This window comes from Musa acuminata, chromosome BXJ1-4, assembly GCF_036884655.1.
Source record: "Musa acuminata AAA Group cultivar baxijiao chromosome BXJ1-4, Cavendish_Baxijiao_AAA, whole genome shotgun sequence".
Lineage (NCBI taxonomy): Eukaryota > Viridiplantae > Streptophyta > Magnoliopsida > Zingiberales > Musaceae > Musa > Musa acuminata.
Window position 1 is genome coordinate 26,926,900 of NC_088330.1, and position 13,101 is coordinate 26,940,000.

Below are 13,101 nucleotides of genomic sequence, written 5' to 3' on the forward strand. Positions count from 1 at the left end.
TACATTGGTTATTTGTATTGCACATTGGCTATACATCAACTATACCAAGTTGAGCCAGCCCATAGCCCATAGATTGGTCATATGCACTAGGCATAATTGCTTATGTTAGGTTGGGTTGAACTAGCATACAGCTTGGAGCTTGACCTATGGGTTGGCTCCAGCGTGCTAATTGATTTCAACCTGATTCTAACTAATTCCCTCAATTCCAAATTATGACATAATAAAATTATAATCAAAATATTTATTCATTAGATTAAGCAGTTAAATATTACTCAATTCATAAGCATTAAAATTATAATCAAAAGATTTATTTAAAATATTTATTCATTAGCATTGAATGGATTTACAAGCTCAAACTTCAAGAAAGATGTTTATCTAATAATTTTATTTAATATTTTTTTATCCTTCAACGGTGGATGTATTATTCCACGACATTTCAGTTCTATCAACTAATACAAAATAAATTCTAGCAATCCTAGTGCTCATAGTAATCGTAAAAAAAAAATTTATTTTAAAAAATATGTTGAATGAAATGCACAAGAGTATAACCCTCAAATCAACTGAAATTAGAATATATGTTAATGATTGGATATAGAGCCCAACAGATCATTTAATAATGAAAATTTGTTTGACACATCAATCATAGAAGCAATCGAAATGTCTATTAGGAATTGACTTAAGGTATTGCTTAATTTATGTCATTATGTATGTAAAACTAAGTAAGCAATGACAAAAATAAATAAAAAATCATACAATATTAAAAAAATAATTAAAATATTCATAATATTTAAAAATATATGACAAAAGCTAGTTTTGGAATGGAATCGGGAATCGATTGAGTTTCTGTTTCATATTTCATAGAACCAAAATTACGGATTTTGGAACAGGAACTACTAAGTCCAAAATCTAGGTTAAGCCTATCTAATAGGATCTTTCACTTATTTCTCTCTCTATTAGTTTCTTGGTTCTCTTATTTTCCTTTTAAAAACCAAGGTTCAAACCTATAAGATCCAACCCGTTGTTCTGATACAAAGCTAAAAATTTTACAGATAGATGGTGGACATCAATAATTATAGAGATAATTGAATTTTATAGAGAAGAAAGAATAAATAAACTAAAAATTCTAATTATAGAGATAATTGAATTTTATAGAGAAGAAAGAATAAATAAACTAAAAACTCTGTATCCAAAGGATTTCATTACTTATATATTTATCGAGGGTATATGACAAAGACAAATCTTAATTAAGATTTTTACACCAAAATTTTACTTAATTATAAAATTTACGTTAATATTCAAACACGGGAGTGGAAAGGATAGTTTGCGCTAAAATGGGGAAGAAAAATGAGAATATCCTGTTCCAACATCAAATTGGAAATAATGGTTGGCGTTCTTATTCTCATTCCCTATTCCGTATTTGCTTAAACTCATTGCGAAATAGACTTTGTAATTGTAATACGGAATAGTGAACTCTAAGAATCATATAAATGGAACATTGGCAGTATTCTTAGAGAAATGAAACATTCATGTTTTATTGCTTTTCGAGAGATGAACAAGAAGATGCTCCAAACAAGGAGGAAGAGAGAGAACTAACTACATGTAACACTTGTTTGGCACCAATATGGGACTAGTCCAACAAGTCAACGTTATTCAACATATGTAAATACTACAAGTCAAACACATATATATGGTATCTTAGTTCGCAAACTTGGACTTTATGGCGGTGACAACCTTCTGATCCACCTGAAAAGCTTTGGCCAGCACATCGTCGGGAATCGCCGGCGTCGATCCGAACAGGGTAGTGGAGGCGATCACCACCCCCGGGAGCTGGCTGTCGAAGGTGGTGATGGCGAGCGCCTTCTTCGTTCCGACGTTGTATTGGAAGTGAATGAGGCCCTTGGGCACCACGAACATCTCGCCGGGATTCAAGACCTTGGAGAAGAACTGGTTGTTGGTGCTGACGAACCCCACCAGCAGTCGACCCTCGAGGAGGATGATGAGCTCGGTGGCTCTCGGGTGGCTGTGGGGCGGGTTGACGCCGCCGGGGGCGACATCGACACGGTTCATGGAGACGCCGAGGGTGTTGAGTCCCGCGAAGCTGAGGACGTTCGCAGGGGTCACGCTGGAACCGAAGATGTTGCTGGTGTTGCCCTCGTTGGACAGCCCGGCGAAGAAGAAGTCGTCGGACGTGACGTTGGAGGAAGGCTTGCACGGGAACCCATTGACGACCACGCCAGTAGCTCCGAAGTCGGCGACGCAGAAGTCCTGCAGAGGGTGAGGGTCGGCGCGGGTCGATGCAAGGAGGAGGGTGAAGGAGAGGAAGAGGACAAAGGACTGTGCAGCACACCGCAACTCCATTCTCAGATGGTGGTTTATGTTGATGGTGATGAGAGGAGGGTGATGCATGTATGGTTTGTATATATAGTAAGAATAGATTTGAAGGAGTCATTGTAACTTTTAGCTTGCTTGTCGCAACCAACCTCTTCTGAAATCGACAGAATAATCAGTCATATTGATAAGGTTAATGGAATAGTCATATGATTGATTCATTGCAAAGAATAAGGAATGGGTCTCAATAATGGACTTTCAAGGCTGAACATGAAGCTTAATCTAATGCGTATATTGCTACTATCAACCAAGTCATAGCTATCTTTCCTTGTTGTTGGGGTGTAACTTTACTATATTATTTCCTCTGTTGATTGTATACCATCACGCGTTTATATGTAATATAGTATACAATGTTCATAGTATTATCAGTTCCCCAGTGCAATTAAACTAGGAGTCTTAATCTGAAAACGATTATGATAAGTCCTATCCTATTAAGGACAGGACTTGTGTACACCCCAAGTCTGATATGTATAATAGCAGCAAGGGATTCTGATCAGGTTTGTTTTATTAAAATATTTCGAGTTCTTTTTTTTATGTTTGACTTTCTCTGTCTTTTTTTTATTTTAATTTTGTGATATACATGATATTTTTTATTAGTGATGTTAAGTAGAAGCATAGGCATCGCCATATGATCTTTGTTGCCTGTCTCCATTTAAGAAGATCATTATTTGATATGCAGCATAAAGATGAAAACTTGTTTCGAAATCAATATTTATAAGAGATTTTGAAGGAGGTTCTTATATAGTCAAAGCCATGAAAGAAATGTTGGAGAGGAAGAAGTTCTATACACTTTCAAAATTAAAAATAATTATACAGATCCATAATTAAAAAATATATCAGAATATCAATGTAAGATTAACACTATTCAATATATCTATAGAAAAATAAAATCTAATGAGACCAATAAGTATGCATGGTGATTTAAAGTAATGATGATTTTTGGGTAATTTATAGTTTATTGAGCTTGATGATTTATATGATTTTTGTATTGCTTTTCGATTATAAATAATGAAGTATGACCTTTGTATGAAAGCCTTGAACATGAAATCAATCACAAAATTTAGAACTAAAAGAACTTGAGCTATCTTTAATCTTCTTGAAATCTATCTACGTTGCTTTCATTGAATTTTTTGAAAAGTGATTTTGATGATATTTTGGATTCTTTTTCGTATGATTTATTTTAATAATGAGATTATCTATCCAATCGAGTCATTTATCGATGTCGTGACTTGAGATGTATTTTATATAAAATATTTTTTCTTGATTCACGTATGATTTACTTGTCTAAGAGAAGATTTATCTAAATGAATCTAGATTCTTGACATTAATAATTTGAGATTTATTTGAATCAGGATATCTTATTTGATCTCCTATGATTTTAGTCGTTATTTACTAAAAAAGAGATTTGTCAAGATAAATCATTCACGAATTAATTTTTCATATTAACATCCTTCATGTCATGATTTTTATATGACTTCTTTGTAATTATGATTTGTATATCTCATAATATAATTGAATCATTAATGAAAAAAAAGGAGAGATTAATGAATCTATCTATGTCTTTTTTATGAATCTCTTGAAAATGATTTTAATTTGATGATTTGAATTTGATTGAGCTTTATCTTGATTTTTTGAGATTTATAACTTGAGATTTCTTATGCATGAATCAAGATATTATATCATTTAATCTCCTATGTTTCTTTTTTCTATTTATAAAAGAAGAGATTTGTTGAAATAAATCATGTCTTGTGGTTCATGATTTGATATTAATATATTTCATGTCATGATTTATTATTGATATTCCTTTGTATTCATAAATTGTATATCTCATCACCAAATTTTTTTTTTTTTTTATGATGACTTGAACATTTACACCATTATGTTCTTCCCTTCTTCTTTCTTGTTTACAATGACAAAAAGGGGAAAGAAAATAGCTAGCATATCAAGATAACTAAATTTGTTATCTTGAATAATAAACTTAGACATGTTAGATCTCTCAAATGTATAAATTCTTCTTATACATTTTTTGGATTATGATCTTGATTTCTCGATTTTTAGAATTGAATCTTCTTTTTGAATCAAGATCGTTTCCCTATCATTCCTTCTATATACAAAAGAAGAGATGTCAAAAATCATGATTTGATCTTTTATTTTTTATGATTGGAATAATGATTGGAATATTGATGTAAATTTGTTATTTATCTTTGTCATGTTTTGAAAATTATTGTAAAAGAAAAAAGAATTACAAAATTGTATGCTTTCCTTCTTTTTGACAATGACAAAGGAGGCAATAAAATATGCTAGCTTACATGATGATATATGCAAGAAGAAGCTAAAACTTATTAGTTTGCATATCGTAAAGAGAGCAAAACTTGCTAGCTTGCTTATCTCAAAAGAGAAGTAAGAAGTGCTATCTTGCAAATCTCAAGAGAAGCAATCTTGCTAAGCTACACATTTCAAAAAGATACAAAAACATACTATCTTGTACATTTCAAAAATTACTAGCTCAAGATACAAAATTTGAAAACTTGCCTATTGCAAAAAGAAGAGAAACTCACTAGCTTGAATGTTTTAAAGTGATGAAAATTTTGCTAAATAGCTAAGCCTTCATGTCTCTAAAACTTGATAGTTGCACTTCTCCTTTTTGTTGATGATAAAGGGAGAGAAGATATGATGATATGAGAATCATACATGGTAGGATGTAATATACTTTGATATTTTTGATGTCATGATGATTTGAAATATTTATTATGTTGCATGCAATATTATGATTGGTTTTTCAATATTCATGAAGCATGCAATGATCAAATATTCATGATTAAATTTGCGTTGACTTGAATTCAAGGTTGTATCAATACGGCATATTGATAGGGGGAATTTAGTTTAAACTCCGTCATCAATTGGTTATCATCATAAAAAAGGGGGAGATTGTTGAATCTCATATTTTGATGATGAAATTAATTGATGTGTTTGTTATCTAGTGTGCATTTAAGAGACGCAGGAAGCTTCGATCAGGGAGAGATAATTAAATGCAGGAAGAATCATGTTGGGCCGGAATAGAACATATCAGAAGATTGAATGTCGAGTCGGAGGATCGGTCGACATATCGACAGAAGGCTTTGGGCCAAGAAGAGTAAAAATTACGCTAAGGAAATTAAAGTTGCAGAGATCAACTAGCTGATTAGGCAATAAGCACAAGAGAGGATGATGCACTAAAGAATCGTACGAGACGTCGATGAATCAATGACATACTGGACAATATTTGATTAGTTTTGTAATAATTGTCTAGATCAAAGTAGGTTTTAGGTGTAATTGGGTTGAAATTGAGCCAACACAATTAGGGGCTAATTGGGCCCAAGTTTGGGTTATATTGGGCTAAGTAAAAGGCCCAAATAATGACCCAATAGGTGAAACTATCATGGCACAATCTCCAAGACTATGTCAGGTAGTGGTATCGTCAGTTTGGGTGGTGGTATTGCCTAGACACAGTCTTTGAGAGACTATCAAGCGGTGGTACTGCCAGATTGGGTGGTGGTACCGTCTAGTGTCAGTTTTGCAGGCGGTGGTACCGCTAGTACCCCGAAAACCAAGGATGAGGCTCTTTTAGGCTCCAAGTTTGAATCCACTTGAGGCCTATAAATACCCCCCTCATCCCTGGTTAACATACATAAGCACAGAGAACTTAAAAGTGAGAAAACGCTATAGCAATCACTTGAGAAATCCCCTCCTCTAGTCCTAAAGTTTAGAATTCTATTTAGGGAGGAGTGAGTGCTTGTAAAAGGTTGTCTCCTAAACCTGTGAAGAGGAGAAGATGGGTGTAAAAGAATAGTTGATCTTCGCCCATTGAGAAAAGATCGTTAGTAGATGCCGATGGCCTCGACGGAAGAGGAATCAGGAGTGGATGTAGGTCACGACGACCGAACAATTATAAAATTTGGTTTGCATTTCTGCTTTGCTATTTATATTTATTACAAATTGTTATAATTCCTCATTACTTTAGCTACACACTCTTTTAAATGTGTTTCACACTCTTACAAATGTGTTTCAAGTTAACATCTTTTCCAAAATCAGTTTTAATCGAATGAAAGATTTTTGAACCGATATAATTTTATCCGCTGCACTAATTCACCCCCCCTCTTAGTGCCGACTCGATCCTAACAAATCATGTATAAGATTTTAATATCATCATCATACTTCTCCCCTTTTGTCATCAATAAAAAGGAGAAGTGCATTTAGTCAGTTTTTGAGATATGTAAGTTTTACAACATATAAGCTAGCAAATTTTTCATCACTTTACAACAGACATAATTACCAAATCATCATTAATTTTAAAGATTTACAAGATTGTAAATTTTACAAGTTTATACTTTTGCTTCTTAAGATAGGTAAGGTAGTACTTTTGCTTATCTTGATTACAAGCTAGCAATTCTCAATGATGTTCAAAATAACAAGTTCTTTCTTTAAGAAGTGGAAGCTAGCAATTTTGTTTCCTAGAAAGTTTTTTTTTTATTGTAATTTGTAAGCTAGCAAATTTAGCAAGTTTTACATCGTTTTAGAACATGCAAGTGAACAAATTTTACTTCCCCTTTGTCACTATCTAATAGCAGGAAAGAATACAATGTTGTAATTTTTTTCCTTTTACATCAATTTTCAAATCATGACAAAGATAAAGTATCATTTTTAATTCAATATATTTGTGCATCATTATAGTTTCAAATAAAAACATGCACAATTTCAAAACCTTATATTTCATCTTTACTTCATGCGTAATACCAAAAATAAATCAATCATCAATATGAGCATATCATACATAAAACTCAAGCATTCATGATACATCATTTTTGGTATAACATTCATGATGCTAAAACATTAAAATTTTTAAGCATTTATATTTTATGCATTAAATCAATATTTTGATCATAATACCAAACATTCATCATTTCTCCTACTAAAGCATTCATGATACCAAACAATAAATTAACATTTTTAAGTATTTATCACTTCATGATTTTTAGTACCAAACATTCATCATTTATTTTCTCCCACTTTGTCATAGGCAAAAAAGAGAATCATTCAACAATGCAAGTGTTTGAAAGCATGTCAAATAAGTTTTACACCAATTTATCCAAGCTAGCTTTTCTTGAGATGTGCACGCTAGCAATTCTTTCTCCCCTTTTATCAAAGGTAAAAAGAGGAGAATAACACAAAGGTATAAATATTCAAGTCATCACATGGAAGATATCAAAAAATATTTGGTGATGAGATATACTTCATGAATACAAGGAATTATACAAAGAAAAATCATATCATGTAAGATGAGATCATGTGAATACTAAAAGATATATTTTATTTTGATAAATCTCCTCTTAAATAATCAAAAGAAAATCTTAGGAGATCAAATAGTAAAAGATCTTCAAAAGAAATTTTAAGTCATGAATTTTAAAAAAGATATTCTCTTTAGTAAACAACAAAAGAATTGTAAGAGAATAAATAATAAATGATCTCGATTCATACATAAGAATTCTCAAGATTCATATAGAAAATATCCTCTTAAGAAAATACCAAGATGAATCATAAGAGGACAATTAAAAAAAAATCTCGATTCATAATAAATCTTAGTTTATAGATATCAAGTGAAAGAATTAAGATTCGTTTGGATGAATCTCTTCTTTAGCGAAAGTTGGATTAATCTCTTCTTTAGCGAAAGAAAAAATCTTGATTCATAGAAAACTTTCAAGTTGTAGTCAAAAAAGCAATTTAGATAATTTTTCTCTTTAGTAAATGTAGCAAATGTAGTTTTTTTCTTTAGCAAATTTAGATAGATATCAAGTTGTAGTCAAAAGAATCAACAACAATACAATTTTGTTGTTGCAAAAAGAGACATAAGAGATCAAATGAGAGATCTTGATTAATATAAGAAAAATCCTAAGTTATAATTTCGAGAAATCAAAATCATGATATAGATAAAATTCATTCAAATTCATAATCATCAAAATCATTTTCATAATTCAAAAGATTCAAAATATAAATAGATTCGTCACTAAGGATCTCTACGACGAAAACACAATTAGATAGAGATTTTTTCAAAAAACATGCATTCTCATCTTTTTGTTTCAATTTAAGTGATTTGATTTCTTATAAGTATGCCTTTGTCTTTTATGACAAACAAAAATATGTATCATCGTTTAAAACTGAAAGACAAAGACAAGATTCATCACAAAAATCACCAAGACTTCAAATCATCATGCATAATTAAATTATTAAGCATGGTACTAAAACTTTTAACATTTTTATTATGTCTTACATCATTATGCATTATTAAATCATCAAACATGATTTCATTAAACATAAAGCATTTTCAATCAAATTCAAAATCATTTTGTTTATAATGTATTTTTCTTTTTAAATGAATATAACTTTTCATGCTTAGTGCTAGGAGTTAACTTGCAATTTTCATGCTCAAATTTTTATTTTTATATATATTATTTTTCTAAACTAATTTAAAAGTAACACATGAAATACATCAAGTTATTTCAAAATAAGGTAAATACATTTCGGGTGAGTTACATACCTCATTGTGAAAGGCCACCTCGTCTTTGTTGGTTTGCTCCTCATCTTTGGATGTGCTCAATTCGTCCTCGAGTGCTTCCTTCTTCTTTGGTAATTTCTTCTTCAGTTTTATATATTCATCTTTAGAATGCTCTGGTTTCTTACATTCATAGCAAGTAGTTGTGTTCTTTTTAAGTTTGTTTTTATTCTTTGATTCTTGTTTCATGAACTTTTTAAGCTTTATTGTTAAGAGTTCAAAGTCATCATCTTTTAAGCTATCGCTCGAGTGGTCTTCCTGAGTTCTAAGTGCCAAATCTTTCCTGTTCTTTGGAAGGTTATTCTCAAGTTCATCATATTTATCATGTGCCTTGTACGTCATTTCATATATCATCAATGAACTAATAAGTTCTTCTAGTAAAAAAATATTTAGGTTTTTTTATTCTTGTATTGCCGTTACTTTCGAATCTAAATTTTTAGAAAGAGATCGTAAAACTTTATTAACAAGTTCAAAATTCGAAAAATATTTGTCAAGATCTTTTAAACCATTGATGACATTCGTAAAATGGGTGTACATGTCTCGAATGGTTTTGCTTGGTTTCATATAAGACAATGCAAAATCATGCATCAAAAGATTTATCTTAGAATCTTTAACTCTACTAGTGCTTTTGTGTGTGATTTCAAGAGTGTGCCAAATATCGTGCCAAGTTTGACAAATAGAAACCCGATGAAATTCATTTTTATCTAAAGCACAAAACAAAGCATTCATAGCTTTGACATTCACAGGTTTACGTGACAACTTTGAAGTTCTAAACTTTTACACCCCTCTTCTCTTTTTCACAGGTTTAGGATATAATCTTTTACAAGCAATCACTCCTCCTTAAACATAATTCTAAACTTTAGAAGTAGAGGAGGGTATTTCTCAAGTGATTGCTGCACCGTTTTCCCACTTTTAAGTTCTTTGTGCTTGTGTATTCTAAGTAGAGATGAGAGGGGTATTTATAGACCCTAAATGAATTCAAATATGGAGTCTAAAAGAGTCTCATCTCTGGTTTTTGAGGTACTAGCCATACCACTGCCTATGCTAGGTAGTACCATCGCTTGCAGCACTAACATTGGGTGGTACTACTACCCAATCTTGCGATACCACCACTTGACATAGTCTCGGAGACTGTGTTTGGGCGGTATCACCGCTTAACACAGTCTCTAAGATTATATCTGGGCAATACCATTGCCTGACATAGTCTCGGAGACTGTGACACCAATAGTTCCACCTATTCGGTTACTTATTTAGACCTTTCACTTAACCCAACATAGCTCAAACTTGGGTCCATTTGGTCCCTAATTGAATTGGCCCAATTTCGACCCAATTACACCTAAAACCTATTTCGATCTAGACAATTATTACAAAGCTAAATCAAATATTGTTTGGCATGTCATTGGTCCATCGATGCCTCATCCGATTCTTCGACGCATCATCCTCTCTTGTGACTTATTGTCCAATCGGCCAGTTGACTTTCGCAACTTCGAATTTCTTGGTGCAATTTTTACTCTTCTTGGCCCGATACCCGAACCCATGGCCCGAAGCCTTCTACCGATATGTCGACCGATCATTCGGCTCGACGTTCAATCTTTTGACATATTCCTCTCCGGCCCAACATGATTCTTCCTGCTTTAATTGTCTCTCTCTGATCGAAGCTTCTCGCGTCACTCAAAATACAGATCAGATAAAAAATACTATCAATTGGTTTAATCATCAAAATCTGAGATTCAATAATTTCTAAGATATTGATTATTATATTCTAAAATCTTTTAAAAAAATTTAAAATTTTATTTATGAATGAAAATGAAATAATGTAAGTTTCATTTTCAAAATTTATGGTGATAATCAGTTGGATCAAAAAATATAAGGAAGTATCTTTTGACAAAAAATATTAAAAAATAATAAATGTTTTAGATAAATATGATGATGTAGTTGTTACCTTTAAAGAATCAAAACAACTATCTCTAAGGAGAGAGAAAAAACAATGATGTAGAAAAACTAAATAGACAATTTTATCGACCAATGACAAGATCATGGTCGCGGCTAGAGTCATGATGGTAGTCATGATTCATGAGATAATCAAACATTGAGGCTCAAAGAAACATTAAGGATAACAATAAAATTTATTATAAGAAAAATATTTAGTAATATTATTGTAAAAGGTTGATGATGAAAAGAAAAATAAGAAAACTTATTGTCTATTAATGATGTGTGGTCATAGAGAAATTTAGTAGCCATGTGTTAGGAAATGACACTTCAAAACTTCGGACAAATCTATAAAAAATCATGTAAAGATGAGAGATGATTTTATAAAAGAAGTTCATGTTGGAAGTACAATTGAAGTAGATATTAGATACCAAAATAATATAATTGATAATGTTTATTATGTTCTTAGCGTGAATTTCAATTCACCCCGTGTTGGTTGATTTTTTAATAATAGATACTCTTATTTATAAAAAAAATAAAAATACTAGTTTGTGAAGATAGAAGTAAAAAAAATTACTTTCTCACATAAAAAAAAAAGTGTTTTCTATCAATATTACTTTAAAAGTTGGTTTCAGTATTATATATTTGATTAGGGATGTTAAATTGAATTGAATTGGAATCAAATTAGAATTGAACCAATATAGAGTTAGTTTAGTCTAAATCGGTTCATTAATAGTTTAATTTTGAAGGTTAATTTTAGTTTAATAGTATTCTTTTTAATTTGATTAATCAATTCAGATTAAACCAAATCGATTTTAGTTTTTCAAAAATATCAACCCTGTCAAGTTCACTGTTTTTAAGTCATAAAGAAGCTATTAGTTTAAAGTTGATTTAAAATTAAAAATCAAATGATTTAGTTGAAAGATACAGAGCAAGGCTCCAAAGGAATATAACTTTTGCTGAAATTACAAGATTTGATATCATTAGATTTATAACTAATTTATGCAAAATCTACTTCCTTTAATGGCTATTCAAGTAAAGAAGTCATTTAGGGGTTATGAAATAAAACATGAGGAAAGGGTTTATAGATTCAAGAAAGTTGGACTTCAGCAAAATGCTACATCATGAATTATGCACACATTATTTAGAATAGTCTTAACAAAACACAAAATGCTTTATGTTGAAATAAACGGTACGCTGATTTTGATAGTTTGTTTGTACATTGATGATGGAAATAGCCAACAACTGATAAATGAATTTAAAAAGATTTTTATTTTTATAATGATTTTGCTTAATACTAATGAACTTTTATTTTTTGGTCGGTCTGATGGTGATTAAATGTTATGTTGAAGATCAAAAGAAAATTCACATAACATGCTTTTCTTTCAACATTTGTAAGGAGCATTTTTTTGTCATTAGAGATATTTTAACAATATCTCTGTCATTAGATAAATTCTTACTTTGTCGAGAAACATTTGAAATTAAAAATATTAACATTAAGATAATGTTAAACTTTTCTTTAATTAATCTAGAAGTCCTAACCATATAAGATTATGGTAAGTCCCTAATCTATTCAAGAGTTAGAGGGCTGGTGGCCTATACGTAGGGAAATAATCTTCTCACATGAGTACACCAAGTCAGATCAAGAGAGCAACAGTAAAGAGAGACTGTAGAGTAGTCAGATTTATTTTGTTAAAATATTTTATTTTTCTGAGTTACTCTGATTCTTTTTGTGAGTACTTGTCTTCCTATCTCATCTTCTTTTTGTCTTGATTTTCAACACATTATTCATTATTAATGAAAGTTTGGGGTGGGTCATTTTTTACTTGAAGAGTTCTATGAGCATAGGAGATTCGGGTCTCCTTTTGTTGTATTCATCCAATAAGATCTTATCAGATCAACATAAACTAATTTTAATGAACTTCCTTTGTTATTTTCTTTGTCTTTGGGGTCATAAACCCCAAAGATAAACCAATTTTAATGACCCCAATGTTTCGGGGTCAGCCAAGATTGCAATATTAGCAAAATTGACTGATCTTGTTTTGTATGAATTGGTCGGCATAACATTGAACGGATGAAATGATGTCAAACATGTCATCAAGGTAGAACCTAAAAGTGGGAGAAGACTTTTGATGCTGAAGAAGAATAATAATGTTGGTAATAAAATAAAAACTCAAAAATAGTGAACATAAATTTTT

At 31.3% G+C, this 13,101-nt stretch overlaps 1 protein-coding gene across 1 annotated transcript; it reads right to left on the reverse strand.

Annotated features, from left to right (window-relative positions):
- Window positions 1–1,507: 1,507 nt before the first annotated feature.
- On the reverse strand, window positions 1,508–2,396 carry LOC135672487 (germin-like protein 3-8). Its single transcript, XM_065180964.1, has one exon. The coding sequence runs from the start codon at window positions 2,356–2,358 to the stop codon at window positions 1,696–1,698; it is 663 nt and encodes a 220-aa protein (XP_065037036.1). The 5' UTR covers window positions 2,359–2,396; the 3' UTR covers window positions 1,508–1,695.
- Between the last annotated feature and the right edge of the window lie 10,705 nt (window positions 2,397–13,101).